This window comes from Neltuma alba, unplaced genomic scaffold, assembly GCF_004799145.2.
Source record: "Neltuma alba isolate B1F8T4 unplaced genomic scaffold, ASM479914v2 tig00012515_pilon, whole genome shotgun sequence".
Taxonomy (NCBI): Eukaryota; Viridiplantae; Streptophyta; class Magnoliopsida; order Fabales; family Fabaceae; genus Neltuma; species Neltuma alba.
In genome coordinates, this window is record NW_021636982.1 from 653504 (window position 1) to 672308 (window position 18805).

The 18805-nt window shown below is 33.7% G+C and overlaps 1 protein-coding gene across 1 annotated transcript; it reads right to left on the minus strand.

The window, feature by feature from the left end:
• Nucleotides 1–1049: 1049 nt before the first annotated feature.
• On the minus strand, nucleotides 1050–18678 carry LOC114727957 (uncharacterized). The gene is made up of 4 exons (XM_028914747.1): nucleotides 18165–18678; nucleotides 2144–2304; nucleotides 1328–2062; nucleotides 1050–1169 (listed from the first exon to the last, which is right to left on the minus strand). Exons 1-4 carry the CDS (start codon nucleotides 18676–18678, stop codon nucleotides 1050–1052), a joined length of 1530 nt encoding a protein of 509 aa, XP_028770580.1.
• Nucleotides 18679–18805: the final 127 nt, after the last annotated feature.

The following is an 18805-nucleotide window of genomic DNA, read 5'->3' on the forward strand; positions in this document are numbered from 1 at the left end:
AACTAGATTCCTTTCAAACTCACCAACAAATAGAGGGAGCACATTCCATGCTCATCACAATGATGAGTATGGAATGCTTATCACAATTTGAACAATTCAGATCGATTTTAGATGGTTCATATTGAATTTAAGTTTTTTATATATTTTAATCAACTTTTTGCTTTAATAGATACAGAGTTTTAAGTAAATAGAATATCATAACTAAGATATCTTTAAAAAATAAATTTACCAGTTAAAAAATTATATATTAAAAATTTTAAATCTGAGCCATCCATATTAGATTTTGGATGGTTTAAATTGTATTATAGTGATAAGCACATAGTATTCATTGTTATGATGAGTACTGACTAAAGACCGTTAAATAGGTTGGAGGTGGCATTTAATGACGCATGGTGATTTTGGTGACTTTCTTTGTATCAAATAATAATATTAGTAAACAATAAATTAAGCACTATGAAAAGCATCTGGAAATTACGCATTTTTTAGCTTTAGATATTTTCGTCATATGTTGTGGATTATAGGCCCAATAGAGATTTTTTTCCCCCCTTACTAAGTAATGATATTCATCCTAATTACAATATCAGATATTTTCATCAATACGTGGTGGGACGTGGTTAGAGAGGGAAAAAAAAAACAGAGAGAGCCAAATACCAATTTAATCTATTGGGAGATACTTAGAGAACTGCAAATAAAATGCTCTCCAAATGTTAAGTGGAAGCATCGCCATAAAAGAAAAGCTTGAACCGCCCGATACAAGAGAGAGGGAGCTCAGTTTTTTCAATAGCAGTCCTATGTTTCTACAATGGTTGTAGCGTTAACACTTTGATTTTTTTTTTTTTAAGTGTAAAGAGACATTATTTTAGGTGAGGTTCTCATTTAAAGTAATTGCTCCCCGTGCAACGCACGGGACAGCACCATCTAGTTACTAGATAAAGCAAATACGTTGAGCACCAAACCACCATTATATAATTATTTATTCTACCATAAGCCATCACACTTCTTCAAAACAAGAAGACAGAAGTACAAGAGAGAATCGAGAAATTGAAGCACTAGCCACTGCTTCGCGTCTTTGTTTCGCCCTCTTCTTTAATATTATTTGATAAAAATTCCTTCAGGCCAATTGTCAAAGCTGATGTTGAAACCATGGAAGCTTTAAGGATGCTCACAGCCTGCATTTGTATGCAAATAAATTTGATCATATTCAAGGGAAAACAAACCCAAACCATATAAATTCTTGTTTTTTCGTTCCAAACAGAATTTGCATCTCAGTCGTTCCAAACAGAATTGGCATCTCATTTGTTGTGTCTAAAGGTTAGAAGATACGTACCTCTTGTACCCCAATGCGGATTGTTCTTTCTTCCAAGTCATGGTGAGGCACCTTCAATTCAGTTAATAAGGATGATAGAACATGGTGAGATGAAAAGGGTTTCACAGACAGGTCATCGGCAACCATGAACTTGGTTCTGCTCTTTGCATATCCATTGCTTGATTTCCCCTCCGCTATTGGAGGCTTAGGGTCACACATTCTTACTCTTCTCACAACACGGAGATACAAACTTGCATCAGCAGTCAAATAATATGGACCAATAGCATGCTCGTTAGAACAGACACTTAACTCAGACGGATACTTTAGTTCATCGATAGGTACCATCTGGTTATCGACATTAAAATATGGGGCTATCATGAGGTTGGCGAACATGTTTTTGAGATTCTCTGACGTCAAGTCTACGGTTGAATCAAAATTGAACAAACTGTTATATAGTTTGTCGACACACACCGCCCCAGAGTTTCCTTCTAAAACTCTTTCTACTGCTCCCAATGGGAAAGTCAAGAAACTAAGAAGCTGGTCCATGAAATCTTCCTCAACCTGAGCAAACAATATCTTGGACTTCGATTTTGACATCAATACCTTAATCTTCATCGTCCCAGTGCTCTCTCTGTCTTGTCTCTCATCAGTTATCTTGAACGAGGTATCGGAATACATAAGGCTGTGCTCCTTTCTTAACAATGAATCTGTGAGTGCCGTCTTGGAGATCAACAAGTACTTGAGTAGGTCCAAAATCTTCGAAAACATAATAAATTAAAGCATTAGGTGATGTGATATAAAGAAAATAAGATATAGTTAATGTTTCCAGAACTCAACCTCATTTGAACTAAGAACTACAGTGGATTCCTCCGGTAGACATTCAGAGCGTAGATTCTTTAGCAGACACAATGTTGTGTTGAAATTAGCAGGAGTTACAGATAGATCATCAGAAATTATAAAAGATGCAGTCTCCTTTACATAGCCTTCCCATGTATTATCTGCATTTTGGACAAGGTCTAAAAGAAAAATATTAATAATCTAATCAAATATGGTTTGTTAATAAGGATGACAAAAAATATAAAATGCATTGCAATTATTACCTCCAGCATCGCCACTCGCGTTTTTATCGGATCCACTTAACAGAGGACTGCATAAGAGCGATTTGCAACGGTTCAGAGGGAACCTAGAATCCCGCCCACATTTGCATTTCATATTCTCGGAAGTGCTCACCAGAGAACCACCTTCTCCAAAAGACAATATGCACAAGCATAATACTTGGTTGGCTCAGTGTCATCAATGTTGAGTTTGAGGTTTTGATTATAACGTTCCATGGAGTTCCTTGGCTGAAGCAGCATTTGCTTGCATGTCTCTGAATTCAAATACTTGGGGTCCAGATTTCCCACACTTTCATACAGCGAGCTTATGCATCCGAATCGACAAGGCTTCGTGGTTGAATCCTTACCTGCGAGTCTAGCAATGGTTCCCAGTGGCAGTGTCAAGAAGCTTAAAAGAGTATCCACAAAATCCTTCTCTGCTTCAGCATAGAGCACTCTGTTTTGCTCCTTATCCACAACAACTCTCAATGAAATTTGTTTCGGTATAGCAGTTGAAGCCATGGGAGCAATATTATTAACCCACCAAATGCAGCAAATGTTTCAGAAACTGTAACAACGACGTAACCTATTTGAATTTGAATTTGATATAATATACACACATCGCTATCGAGGTTATGGTTATGAACAAGGGCTCCTGAATTATTAGAAACTAATGATATGACCAAGGCTTTGTGACTCCTCCTTCTTTAACTTTCAATCAGGCTTACTCGTTAAGTAAATGCCTGCACTCTTTTGGAAGTAAAAAAGTTCTAGCTTTCATTGCTAAGTTAAGATTTTTTGTTAAATGCTTTTTTCTGCCTATCTTCGCCTGTTTAGCTCTTCTCCAGAATTTTTAGCGGCTGCAATCAAGTCAAGTATACACTTATAATAATCCATGAAAAATAAAACTACCTAAAACATGAAATAAATTATGATACTATGATACGTATAATATAAATCTTTCGTCACATATTTATATTTAATTTTTAAAATATAAATCATTTTTTAAGTTGTGCTCGCGGATATTACAAGACTTAAAAATCACCCATTGTCATATCTGTTTAGAATTTTATTAATATAACGATAATCATATTAGTGAGAACATCATCTTACATTTTTGTTTTCAAAAAGGGTTATTACAATTTTTTGTCTCTTAAGTTTACCTTTATTTTGATTTTAGTCTCTCAAATTTCAAATTATAAATTTTGATCTCTTAAATTTTTTTCATTTAAAATATCAGTTCCTATAATTTAATAAAAATCTGGACCATTATGTCATTATGGGATCAAAACCTATAATTTGAAATTTGAGAGACCAAAATCAAAATAAGGGTAAATTTGATGACACTAAAGATTATATTAACCCCTAAATTCAAAAGAAAGCCTCACTTGCACGTATCATGTACCCTTTTCCGGCCACGACATATCTCCTATGGCTATCAACGCAGCGTATAGTAATATATGAACCCCATTGGACCGTATGTATTTTTTCGGCCAAAACATTGGACCGTGTATATTGAATATCGAATTTTTTCATATATTTTACTACTTTCTTTTTTCTGCCAGAAATATATTATGCCACATATTATAAAGTAAACAATAATGGGATAAAGTGTTCAAATACCTCGAAAGCATCTATGAAAAAACATTCAGCATGTGGATTGTTTTTGCTCTTATATACCCAAAAAGTCTATTTTCGTAACAAAAATACATTGACAATAATTAGCCGTTAAATTTGATTGTTAAATTACACGATGTGACCAGTATCCTTAATGGTTAAACTTAACGGTGAATAGTAGTTTAGAACAGAAATTATATGAAATAAAACTTCTTGAGCATATAAGAGTCAGAAAAAATTTTAGGTGCTGGATGCTCATTCATAAATACTCCAAGGTATTTAAATATCTTATCCTAATAATAATTTATTCTCAGAAAGGCAACTAGATGTTAATAATTCATAGGTATTGTGCTAAAACCTTTCAGAACAATTATACGTTGTAAACACATCATGTTTCATTTTGTTGGAGACTGAAGAGTTGTTTGCTCTCATTTTGGTACAGTAAAATTATTCACGCGCCAATCGAAATTAGTTTTTCTTCTCAAATGATCTTGAGAGATCAATCTTCACTTTATTCCAGTTTTAAAAAAAATCCTTTGTCTTGTTGATTATTCATGAGAAGGTGGCTTTTTCGTTTTTTTCATTAAGCCATAACTATTAAAGGTGGCAAACACCCTAAATCCATGAATCTTAGACTATTACTTGAATCTCTCAACTGCCCAACTTCTTCACTGATGTCAACGGTGACGAGAACTTCCGCTTGTCCCGTATTTATGCTGAAGAAAACAGTTGTGGGGGACCTTGAAAATATTAGCAGAAATATCAGGTTACTATTGGAGATTTCAGCGCCTATCTTTCTTTGAATGACAAGGTACGTACGTAGGTAATGAGTCTTGTAATTATGCAACCATGAGACCTATTAAAGATTGTATTGAAGAAGCTCAACTCATACAGATACCGTTTAAGGAAAGAATTGACTGGGCATGTATTGAAGAAGCTCAACTCATGCAGATACCGTTTAAGGAAAGAATTGACTGGGCATTTGCTAATAGATTCAATGCCTTGTACTCTTTTCTGCAAATATAAATCATCTCCAAAGTGATGGCCAAGCACACTTAGGTTCTGTTTGGTACAAACCATTAAAAATAAGAAATAGAGTAAGATTAAACTTCAAAAAAATTATTAAAGAAGTATTTAGTATAAATAATTACTTGTTACGTGAGATTAGACAAACTCATGAAGATGAGATTGGCGAATACCATGCCATCTCCCGTTATGGGTTTTTCCAATCTCATACACATAGTTTTGTCCAATCCTATGTAACAAGTAATTTTTCTAATAGATTTTTTCAATCCCAATCTCAATCACAATCTCTACCTCTCATTTTCCATGCTTCATACCAAACAGTATCTTAGTAAGTTGGTTGGCAACAAACCAACGCAGTTTTATAATAGGGAAGGCAGCGCAGTGATATCACTATAATTGCTTGGAATAATTTGCTCAATAAAGCTTTTTCTTTTTTTTTTTTTGGGGGGGGGAGGTTGTGGGGTTCACAGCAGCCAAAGTGAACTTGAAAACCGTTATAGATTGGAATGGAATTTCACCCGAGAAATACTAATAGAAACTCGTCTCAGCCTGAAACTTTGTAAAATCATTGTGGTTTGTATTGATAGTATTAATGCGCAGAGCTTATGGAGTGGGGAAAGGGGATTTGATTTCTCCATATATTTTCACTCGTGTGGAAAAGTTAAGCCATGTGATCGTGGATGAAATTCATAGAACGAAATGGCTCCCCATCACCTAAAAGGGGAAAAATCATCCACTTGTTTTATGAAGTTCTTTTCATCTGGAGTAGGGGGTTGCGAATTCTATAGTTGATAGGAAAGCGAAGGAGAATCACTAGATAAAGCAAATACGACTGGATAAAGCAAATACGTTGGGCACCAAACCACCGTTATGTAATTATTTATTCAGTCAGAAGCCATCACACTTCTTCAAAACAAAACAACAAGGTAGAATTACGAAAGAGGATCAGGAAATCGAAGCACTAGTCACGTAGCTCGCAGGCTTCCATTTCGCCAACAGTTATTTTTTTTTTTGCTTTGCGTCTTTGTTTCCCCTTCATCTTAACATTATTTGATAAAAATTCTTGCAGGCCAATTGTCAAAGCTGATGTTGAAAATCATGGAAGCTTTAAGGATGCCATAACCTGCATTTGTATGCATGAGTCTGATGCAAAAGGCAAAAGAAAATTGCAGCAAGCATGCTAATAAATCTGATCACATTCAAGGGAAAACAAACCCAAACCATATGACTTCTTGTTTTTTGGTTTCAAACAAAATTTGCATGTCTTTTAATTTGTCTGTTTAAAGGTTAGAAGATACGTACCTCTTGTACCCCAATGCAGATTGTTCTTTCTTCCAAGTCATGGTAAGGCACCTTGAATTCAGTTAAAGGTGATAAAACATCATGACATGATAAAGGTTTCACAGACAAGTCATCGGCAACCATGAACTTGGTTCCACTCTTTGCATATCCACTGCCTGATTTGTCCTCCGTTATTGGGGACTTAGGGTCGCACATTCTTACTCTTCTCACACCACGGACATACAAACTAGTATCAGCAGTCAAATAATATGGACCAACAGCGTAGTGGTTAGAACAACAATTTAACTGAGACGGACACTTTAGTTCATCAATAGGTAACATCTGGTTATTAACATTAAAGAATGGGGCTATCATGAGGTTGGCGAACACATTTTTCAACTTCTCTGACTTCAAGTCTCTTGTTGAATCAAAATTGAACAAACTGTTATATAATTTGTCGACGCATTCCAATCCAGAGTTTCCTTCTAAAACTCTTTCTACTGCTGCGCTCCTACTGGGAATGTCAAGAAACTAAGAAGCTGGTCCATGACATCTTCCTCAACTTGAGCAAACAATATCTTGAACTTTGATTTTCTGATCAATACCTTCATCTTCATCGTCCTAGTGTTCTCTCTGCCTAGTCTCTCAGTTATCTTGAGAAAGGTTTCGGAATTCACAAGGCTGTGCTCCTTCCTTAACAATGAATCTGTGAGTGCCGTCTTCGAGATTATCAAGCACTTGAGCAGGTCCAAGATCTTCAAAAACATAATAAATCATCAGATGATGAGAGATAAAGGATTTAATACTCATAGTGATGACATAATCAATGGTTCCAGAAGTTCACCTCTTTTGAGCGAAGAACCACAGTGGATTCCTGGGGTGGATCTTTAGAGCATAGATTCTTTAGCAGACACAATATTGTGCTCAAATCAGCAGGGTTTACAGATAGATCATCGGAAATAATAAAAGATGCAGTCTCCTTTACATAGCCTTCCCATGTATCGTCTGCATTTTGGACAGGTAGGAGATGAAGCAATATTAAATTATTAATAATCGAGTCAAACGTAGCATATGGTTTGCTCAATAAGGATAGACCAAAAACATAAAATGGGTTGCAAAAAGATATTATTACCTCTAGTATCACTATCACCGCGTTTTTATCGGATCCACTAACCACAGGACTATAAGAGCGATCCGCAAGGGTTCAGAAGGAACGTAAAATCCCGCCCACATTTGCATTTCATATTCTTGAAATTGGTCACCAGAGAAGGTCCTTGAAAAAGACAACGTTCACAAGCATAATACTTGGTTGGCTCAGTGTCATCAATGTTGAGTTTGAGGTTTTGATTATACCGTTCCATGGAGTTCCTTGGCTGAAGCAGCATTTGCTTGCATGTCTCCGAATTCAAATACTTGGGGTCCAGATTTCCCACACTTTCATACAGCGAGCTTATGCATCCGAATCGGCAAGGCTTCGTGTTTGAATCCCTACTTACAGTCTAGCAATAGTTCCAGTGGCAGTGTCAAGAAGCTTAAAAGAATATCCACAAAAATCCTTCTTTGCTTCGGCAAAAGCACTCTGTTTTGCTCTTGTCCACAACAACTCTCAACGAAATTTGTTCCGGAATAGCAGTTGAAGCCATGGGAGCAATATTATTAATCCACCAAATCCAGCAAACGTTTCAGAAACTGTAACGGGGACGTAACACATTTGAATTTGAAATATATATATATATATAAAGCATGCAAGAAGATATATCGTACCTGTACTGGAGAGTGGCTCTCGTTATGGAGGTTATGGTTATGAACAAGGGTTCTTCAATTATTGGAAACTGATGATATGACCAATGCTTTGCGACTCCTCCTTCATTGCTAAGGTAAATGCTTGCAATCCTTTGGAAGTCAAAAAGTTCTTGCCTTCATTGCTAAGTAGAGATTTTTTGTTAAAGCCTTTCTGCCCATTTTCACCTCTTTAGCTCTTCTCCAGTAATTACAATAATTGAAGAAAAATAAAATCACCTAAAACATAAAGTAAATTATGATATATATATATATATATAATTATATCAAGTTCTCTTATCACATATGGATATGTGTCATGTGTCATATATGACTATATGTAATTGAAAAACATGATATAATTGGACATAGGAGATTTAATCTAAGTATTTTCCTATATATAATTAGTATATAACATAAATCTTTTAACATATTTATATCTAATTTTTAAACTATATAATTAAAAAAATACGCATCCTATTTTTTAATTGTGATCGCCGATATTAGAGACATAAAAATCACCCATTATCGTGTTTCTGATAATTTTTTAAGAAATTTATTAATAAGCCATAATTATATTAGTGAGAAGACTATCTTACATTTTGTTTTAAAAATTAGACCCTAAATTCAACAGAAAACCTCACCAGAACACATCCTATACGTATGAACGCAACATATGGTAATACTAATTCATTAGAGTGTTTTATGCAAACATGAGCCAAAAACCAACCTTGTATTTAAGGAGTAAATCATAATACCATTGGTTACATTTTTTTTCATATACTCATCTGACTGGACCGGATCGGATTGCAACATTAAGAGTTGGGAGAATCATTATAAAGTTCTAAATAAAAAACATATTTACTTAAAAATTTTATTAATAACAGAGCAACTTGCAACAACAAATTTCAGAATAATAAATAATAACTACTTACTTATTATTGGAACTTACCAATCATCGAGAACTCATTGTAATTCTCCCTCCAGAATTACAAATTTTATTATTGGGTTGCTTGGAGCTGCCGTAATTCACAGGCCTTGCCTTGTTTCAATAAGCGGTACCATACTTGGGCTTATATTCATAAACCCCATTAGACCGTATGTATTAAATATTGAAAATACATTATGCTTTGTATCCCAAAAAAAAAAATACTACTCATACTACATATTATAAAGTAAATAATAATTTATTCTCAGAAAAGGTATCTAGATGTGAATAATTCTGTAAGTATCGCATTGAAACCTTTCAACCTTTCAAGACAACTGAACAACTAAATGTTGTAAACACGTCATGTTTCATTTTGTGGAAGAGTAAAGATCAGTTTACTCTTATTTTGATACAGTAGTTTTAGTCAATACACTTAATTAGTAAAAATATTGTAGGAAAGACAACACATATTTATTACAAATAATTAACTTAATTAATTTTCTTATTCTGCTCAAATTAGTCAACTAGCTTTCTATATTAAGGACCAGAGATAGTAATTATTAAAATTCAATAGGAACTCTTCATAATAAAAACTATAAATTGTACCGATGAAGACGCGTCTTCTGATTAAATTATGATATATAAAATATGTTATTACGTATGGCTCTTCATTTATGTGAATATAGTCATATCTTTTTAGATTGTCTAACACAACAAAATGATAATTTCTCTAAAAAGTCGGAGATTTGTTAGAAGATAGAGTGATGGACTAATTAAAAACCAAAAAAAATGAAAAAGATCTACCTTATGCACGCCCTAGAAAAGATTAACATATGTCGTCAGGGAAAGTATGCTTGTTGATTAGTACTAAGCCAATATAAAATAAAGGGAGAATTTCACTGAAGGATCGCAGAACACAATTAATATAAAAAGCCCCCAAACTTTCTGAAACCTCACTGCAGGATCAAAGGACCAAATTGAAATTAAAATTTAGAGTGAGATTACAATAATACCCCTCTCTTTTTATTTTATTAAAAAATAAATATTTACCGGAGTTACTGTTCCGGCCACCGGAAGTCAGAGGTCCAGCCACCGGCGCTTAGGTGGCCGCCACCGGTGGCCGGAACAGTAGCTTCGGTCGGCCTCCAGTGGCTGAATTTTTTTTTGTTTAAAACAAGGTGGCCAATGGAGGGTTTGAATCCATGACCTCTTGGCACACCAAAAGGTTTGCAACCACCAAGCCAAGCAACCCATTCAAACATAAAATGCAAATAAGAATACATATAACAAAACAAACGTAACTGTTTGAGTGTAAGTGAACAAGTGAAATTAGACGATTTAAATGTGAAATTCAGTAATTTACAACAAAAATTAGGTAATCTACAAATAACATAATAGAAGTCATAATCCCAAATGCAAGTGTTTAAGTGCAAATGAGCAAGTGAAATTTGAAGATTTACAATAAAAGTTTATGGATTTACAATCCAAATTTGACAAACACAAGAGAATTCATGACCCAAAATGTAAGTGTTTGAGTGTAAGTAAACAAGTGAAATTTGACGATTTACAAGTAGAATTCAGCAATTTACAACAAAAATTAAGCAATTTACAAATAACATAATCGAAGTCATAACCTCAAATGCAAGTGTTTAAGTGCAAATGAGCAAGTGAAATTCTCTTACAAATCCATAAAATTTTGTTGTAAATCTTCAAATTTCATTTGCTCATTTACACTTAAACACTTGTATTTAGGATTGTGAGTTCCATTATATTATTTGTAAATTTTCTAATTTTTGTTGTAAATTATTAAATTCCATTTGTAAATCGTCGAATTTTACTTGTTCACTTACACTCAAACACTTACATTTTGGGTTGTGAATTCTCTTGTGTTTGCCAAATTTGGATTGTGAATCCATAAACTTTTATTGTAAATCTTCAAATTTCACTTACTTATTTGCACTTAAACACTTGCATTTGGGATTATGACTTCTATTATGTTATTTGTAAATTGTCTAATTTTTGTTGTAAATTGCTGAATTCTATTTGTAAATCGTCAAATTTTACTTGTTCACTTACATTCAAACACTTACATTTTGGGTTGTGCATTTTCTTGTGTTTGTCAAATTTGGATTGTGAATCCATAAATTTTTGTTGTAAATCTTCAAATTTCACTTGCTCATTTGCACTTAAACACTTGCATTTGGTATTATGACTTCTATTATGTTATTTGTAGATTGCCTAATTTTTGTTGTAAATTGCTGAATTCCACTTGTAAATCGTCAAATTTCACTTGTTCACTTACACTCAAACATTTACATTTTGGGTTGTAAATTCTCTTGTGTTTGTCAAATTTGGATTGTGAATCCATAAACTTTTATTGTAAATCTTCAAATTTTACTTGCTCATTTGCACTTAAACACCTGCATTTGAGTTTATGACTTCTATTATGTTATTTGTAGTTTACCTAATTTTTATTGTAAATTGCTGACTTTTACATGTAGATCGTCTAATTTCACTTGTTCACTTACACTCAAACAGTTGCGTTTGTTTTGTTATATGTATTTTTATTTGCATTTTATGTTTGAATGGGTTGCTTGGCTTGGTGGTTGTAAACCTTTTGATATGCCAAGAGGTCATGGGTTCAAACCCTCCCTTGGCCACCTTGTTTTAAACAAAAAAAATTCCGGCTACCGGAGGCTGATCGGAGCCGGTGGCCGGACCTCCGACCTCCGGTGGCCGGAACAGTAACTCTGGTAAATATTTATTTTTAGTAAATAAACAGAGAGGGGTATTATTGTAATCTCACTCTAAATTTTAATTTCAATTTGGTCCCTTGGTCCTGCAGTGAGGTTTCAGAAAGTTTTGGGGGCTCTTTGATATTAATTGTGTTCTACAGTCCTTCAGTGAAATTCTCCCTAAAATAAAAGTCAACAATAAGCACTAATAATTTACTACTTCTGGTCTTAATTATAAGTTAATTGACTAATTTGAGAAAATTAAGAAAAGAAGTTAAGTTAGTTATTTGTAATAAATATATATTGTATTTTCTAAAATATCCTTGTCAATTAAGTATATTGGTTAGAATTATCATTATTAGAATAACTACCTTAGAAAAAAAATATACAATATAGAGACAAAGTAGATTAGGGTCTTATATTTAGGATTAAAATAAAAGTCAAACAAGATTTAATGTTAAGGACCGAAAGTAGTATTAAAGATGAGTCCAAAAGCAACATCACCATTGCCGAAACAACACGAGGAAATTGTACAATTAACTTGCCAAAGAGGACTAACTTCTGCAAAGCGTAGAGAATTTGCTGCCTAATTTATTTATTCAAATTAAGCTTAAAAGATCATCATCATGAATCTATGATCTCTTAGTATGGACATCTCTATGCCAAAGATTATGGCGAAATTTCTTAAAGCAAAGCGTAATTAATTTTAAATCAGTTGTAAGATTCGAAAATTTAAAGATCCAATTTAATTATCTACATGTAATGCAAAGCATTGGTGATACAAGAGGGAGGCCACTACCTTTTAATTATGACCTTTTCTTTATGGAAAGAGTTGGATTGCTCCTCTGTGATTTTTATTATAATATTAATAATTAATATTTGATCCAATCTTTTTTTGGTACATAAGAGAGGTCGAAGCTTATAGCAAAAATTAAAACATTGGAGATTGTAATCCCATAGCTTCTTTCTAAACCAGAACCCTCATCTATTGAAGTACCATGTCAGGTAAAGAAGTAGTTGTAAAACCCCTCTTTGCCATGCTATCAGCAATCCTACTGCAATCTCTATGGACAAAATTGATTTGTACCTGCCAGCTCCTCAATAAATACTGTTTAATGTCCAGCAAGGGAGCAGCGCAAGTGGCATTTAAGCTATGTTTCTCTAAGGGGCTGTTTGGTTTGAGGGAAGAGTAAGGAAGAAAGGAGAGGGTGGGATAAGGGAGGTTAGGGGGAGGTTTTAACCTTACTTTATTTGATTTGATTAAAAGAAGGGGAAAGAGAGATATTCAATGATCCTTTGTTTAGTTCAAGGGAGAGAGGAGCGGGATAGTAACAATTAATTTACCATTTTACCCTTATATATTAATTTATATTTTATTTATATATTATATAATTCACTCACATCTTATTTCAAATTATTTAATTCTATAAATATTCAATCTTGTCATATTAATATGTGTATTTCAAAATTAGTGCAGTAATTTTTTTATTTTAATAAATATAATAATATAATTTAAATAATCAAATTAATAAATTTTATATGCTCCAAAAAAATAAAATTTTTCCTTTTCTATTTTTTCCCAAATTTAAAATAGATTTTACTTAACAACATAATATATTTGTAAAAATTAATTCATTTTGTAACAATATAATTTTTCATTGCAATAATATTTTTTATTTTAAATTAGTTTTTATTATAATATATTTTAATTATAACAATATTTATTTTATATTTTTCTTATGATAATATATATTTTTTAAAATAAATACTATAATAATATATTTTATAGGTATTAATAAAATATCACAAAAGCATGAGAGGAAAACAGTATAATATTTTGGCTTCCTTTCAAAAAATCTTAATTTGGGAGAAGGCAAAATCAGGGAGGGAGGGAGGGGATCCCTTCCTCTCCAAAATTTCTAACCGAATGAGGAGAAGGGCTCATTTGCCCTCCCCTCTCCTCTCCTCCCCTTCCTTTCAACTAAACACACCTAATAGTGCATTAGTGAGTTTCTTACTGCCAGATTCTACTATAATGTTTTTGAGTCCATTAAGCATTGCCCATTCTTCTGCTTCATGGGCACTATAATTCTCAAGATAATTTGAGAATCCAGCAATCCAATTACCTCGATAATCTCTAAAAACACCACCACAAGCAATAGACTCTGAAATTTCAGATTTAGCCCCATGGACATTTAATTTTGCAGTATTTGGAGGAGGTGGAATCCACTGCTTGAGATAGCAGCACTAACATCACACTGTAAATGATCTTTCCTCATAATGAATTTGTGACGGGTATTTAAAATCGTAATGGCGCGTTCAAGAGGTTTCTGAAAATTATCTTGATAAATGAATTCATTTCGCCAATTGCAACTCCCCAGGTGAGACTCCCTTCAGTGTTCCCGTTAGAAGCAAAATCCTGTTTCAGATTCATAGAAACCCACTCAACAAGAGAGGCCGAAAAGAAGAGCTGAGTAGCAGAAGGCTTTATAATTCTCAACCATTGCTGTCTTGCATAAGCACAACCACACTGGACACTTGGAGGAATAATAGGCAGAAGAATATTTAATTTGTTGTTCCACTTTCGATTGGGCTGATCCTTTTTGTCCCAAACAAATGCCATTAATCTGCACTGTCATTGAGAACGAAGAAATTTAATTTGCCAATGAGGCTACGCTTTTTGGAATTCAGATTGGCTCCGCCTAACGCGCAACTTTCAACTATTCCTTTTTAGAATAACTATAGAGGGAAATGACCAAAAAAAATAACAAATAAACTTCATGATGCCAAAAACATATTCTGAATTTGGGAAATTCCAATTTCGTCACAAAAGACTAATTTGACATTTATAAGTTTGCTGAAATGACCATATTACCTTCTATTTTATTTATTGTTTTTAAAATACTAAAGTCCCCACTGGCCGGCTGCTCACTGGAGCTCCAGTGACCAGTCGACAATTGGTTCCCAGAGCTCTCCGGTGATCGGCCAACAATTAGTCGCTAGAGCTCCGGCAGTTGGAAATAATTTTTTAAAATTTTTTTACAACTTTAGTGTAACAGTTAACAACTTTTGTAACACTATTAACAACTTCAGTATAACAGTTAACAACAGGTTTTCTGGGAAATTCAATAAGCTCCGCGGCTGAAAAAATTTTTTTGAAAATTTTTACAACTTTAGTATAATGGTTAACAACTTTTGTAACGCTATTAACAATTTCAGTATAGCAGTTAACAACAAGTTTTTCAAAAAATTCAATAATTGGTCGTCGGAGCTTCGGCAGCGAGAAACAATGTTTTAAAATTTTTTTACAACTTCAGTATAACAGTTAACAACTTTTGTAATGTTATTAACAACTTCAATAGAGTACTTAACAACAAGTTTTCCGAAAAATTTAAAAAGTAGCATTTTTACAATTTCTAAGAAAACATGCCTTTTTTATTTTTAAGAAAACATGTTGTTAAACGCTATATCGAAGTTGTTAATAAAGTTACAGAACTTGTTAACGGCATTACTGAAGTTGCAAAAATGGTACTTTTTGAATTTCTCGAAAAACTTATTGTTAATAGCGTTACAAAAGTTATTAATCATTATACTGAAGTTGTGAAAATTTTCAAACAAATTGTTTCCAACTGCCGGAACTCTGACGACCAATTGTTGAATTTTCTGAAAAACCTATTGTTAACTGCTATATTGAAGTTGTTAATAGCATTACGAAATTTGTTAACCGTTATACTGAAATTATAAAAATTTTCAAAAAAATTGTTTCCGGTCACCAGAGCTTGTTGAATTTCCTAGAAAACCTGTTGTTAACTGCTATATTGAAATTATTAATACTGTTACAAAAGTTGTTAGCCGTTATACTGAAGTTGTAAAATTTTTTTAAAAAAATTGTTTTCGACTACCGTAGCTCCGGCGACCAATTGTTGGCCAATCGCCGGAGCTCCAGTGACTGCTACCACTAGAGCTCTGACGACTAGCCGGTCAATGGGAGCTTTGGAATTTTAAAAACAATAAATAAAATGAAGGACTATATGGTCATTTCAGCAAACTTATAAATGCCAAATTAGTCTCTTATGACTAAATTGAGATTTCTCAAATTCAGGAGATGTTTTTGGCATTATGAAATTCATTTGTCATTTTTCTGTCATATTCCCTAATTATAGTTTAATATTAAAATTAAAATTATATAAAAATTATTAAATAGTTTAGATTATTAAAAGTTTTCAGATTACGTCTAGTTAAAATATTATCATATTAAATATTTAATTATCTTCTTGGTGTTCTCCATCTCCCCTTTAAATCAAGAGTTGTTATGAAGAGAATTTGTACAAAAATAATTAACTCTTTAATTTAGTTTTAAAGAGAAATTTATTTTTTTAAAATTCCAAAACAATAATTATTTTGCAACATAAAAATATTTCAATTCAATTTCAATTATGTGCGTGTTATCATTTTTTAATTTTATACATAATATGAAAATAAAAATATTTCAAATTTCTTTTTAGCATGCTCGAAAGTTAACAAAATAAATATGGATTTCAATTAATCTTATATAAAAATAATCATTTGTGTCCCTTTACAGTGCACAACCTCAAGCATCTCAACTGCAGCCACATACACACACCGCTACGTCGTCAATTTGCACCATAGATGGACAATATGCACAATTCAATTAAGTTGACCATGTAGATAATCCATACTTAATTCACTACCATTGTACACTTTATTTTCGTCTTTAAATATACACTATGTGTAGCGTATTCGAATGATAATTAGATTGTATAAATTTATCTGGGCTAATTACTTGGATATGAGAAGAGGACTTGCTGATTTTGCTAAGAGGACTTGTTAAAGAGCCGTAAACCACCGTTATATAATATAATTATTGATTCAATCACAAGCCATCACACTTTTTCAAAACAAAACAACAAGGCAAAAGTCTGAAAAAGAGTCAAGAAATTGAAGGACGTTGCTCTCCGGCTTCTATTTAGCCAACGGTTATGTTTCTGCTTTCCGTCTTTGTTTCATCATCTTCTTTAATATTGTTCGATAAAAATTCCTTCAGGCCAATTGTCAAAGCTGATGTTGAAACCATGGAAGCTTTAAGGATGCTCACAACCTGCATTTTTATGCATGCATGAGTCTGATACAGAAGGCAAAAAAAGATTGCAGCAAGCTTACAAATAAGTCTGATCATATTCACAGCAAAAGGAAAGAAAATAACAAAAGAAAACCCCAAACCATTAAACTTCTTGTTTTTTCGACCTAAACAAAATTTGCATCTCCTGTTATTTGTCTGTCTAAAGGTTAGAAGATACGTACCTCTTGTGCCCCAATGCAGATTGTTTTTTGCTCCAAGTCATGGTAAGGCACCTTGAATTCAGTTAGTAAAGATGATAAAACATCGTGAGATGATAAAGGTTTCACAGACAAGTCATCGGCAACCATGAATGTGGTTCCACCCTTAGCATATCCATTGCCTGATTTTTCTTCCGTTGTTGTAGACTTAGGATCGCGCATTCTTACTTCTCCCTTATAATAATATTCACTATACAGATTTGCATCGGCAGTCAAACAATGTGAATCTTTCGTCCGCCAATAAATTAACTTTGACGGATACATCAGTTCATCAATAGGTAACATCTGGTTACTCGCCTTAAAATATGGGGCTACCTTCAGGCTAGCGAACATGTTGTTCATCTTCTCCGACTTCAAGTGCCTGGTCGAATCAAAGTTGCTCAAACTGTTGTATAAATTATCGACACACACCAACCCAGAGTTTCCTTCTAAAACTCTCTCCATAGCTCCCAGTGGGAATGTCAAGAAACTAAGAAGCTGGTCCATGAAATCTTCCTCAACCTGAGCAAACAATATCTTGGACTTCGATTTTGACATCAATACATTCATCTTCATCGTCCCAGTGCTCTCTCTGCCTTGTCTCTCATCAGTTATCTTGGACGAGGTTTCGGAATGCACGAGGTCGTGCTTCTTCCTTAACAATGAATCTGTGAGTGCCATCTTGGAGATCAACAAGCACTTGAGTAGGTCCAAAATCTTCGAAAACATAATAAATTAAAGCATCAGGTGATGTGATATAAAGAAAATAAGATATATTTAATGTTTGTAGAACTCAACCTCATTTGAACTGAGAACCATAGTGGATTCCTCCGGTGTACTTTCAGAGTGTAGATTCTTTAGCAGACACAATGTTGTATTGAAATGAGCAGGAGTTACAGATAGATCGTCAGAAATAATAAAAGATGCGGTCTCCTTTACATAGCCTTCCCATGTATTATCTGCATTTTGGAGTAGGTATGAAAGAAGTAATATAATAATCGAATCAAATACGGTTTTTTAATAAGGATAACAAAAAATATAAAATGCATTGCAATTATTACCTCCAGCATCACCACTCGCGTTTTTATCGGATCCACTTAACAGAGGACTGCATAAGAGCCATTTGCAAGGGTTCAGAAGGAACGTAAAATTCCGCCCACATTTGCATTTCATATTCTTGAAAGTGGTCACCAGAGAAGGTCCTTGAAAAAGACAATCTATACAAGCATAATACTTGGTTGGCTCAGTGTCATCAATGTTAAGTTTGAGGTTTTGATTATAACGTTCCATGGAGTTCCTTGGCTGAAGCAGCATTTGCTTGCATGTCTCTGAATTCAAATACTTGGGGTCCAGATTTCCCACGCTTTCATACAGCGAGCTTATGCATCCAAATCGGCAAGGCTTCGTGTTTGAATCCCTACTTACGAGTCTAGCAATAGTTCCCAGTGGCAATGTCAAGAAGCTTAAAAGAATATCCACAAAATCCTTCCCTGCTTCCGCATAGAGCACTCTGTTTTGCTCTTTGTCCACAACAACTCTCAATGAAATTTGTTCCGGTATAGCAGTTGAAGCCATGGGAGCAATATTATTAACCCACCAAATGCAGCAAATGTTTCAGAAACTGTAACGACAACGTAACCTATTTGAATTTGAATTTGATAAAATACACACACACATAAAAGCATGCAAGAAGATATATAGT

What these genes read in the sequence shown, in the direction of transcription:
- LOC114727957 (XM_028914747.1), bottom strand. Translation starts at nt 18,678, where the DNA reads ATGGCTTCAACTGCTATACCGGAACAAATTTCATTGAGAGTTGTTGTG. An exon ending in CGCGAGTGGTGATGCTGGAG is followed by an intron (nt 2,305 to 18,164) that starts GTAATAATTGCA and finishes TCCAAAATGCAG; the next exon opens with ATAATACATGGGAAGGCTAT. An exon ending in TAGTTCTTAGTTCAAATGAG is followed by an intron (nt 2,063 to 2,143) that starts GTTGAGTTCTGG and finishes ATGTTTTCGAAG; the next exon opens with ATTTTGGACCTACTCAAGTA.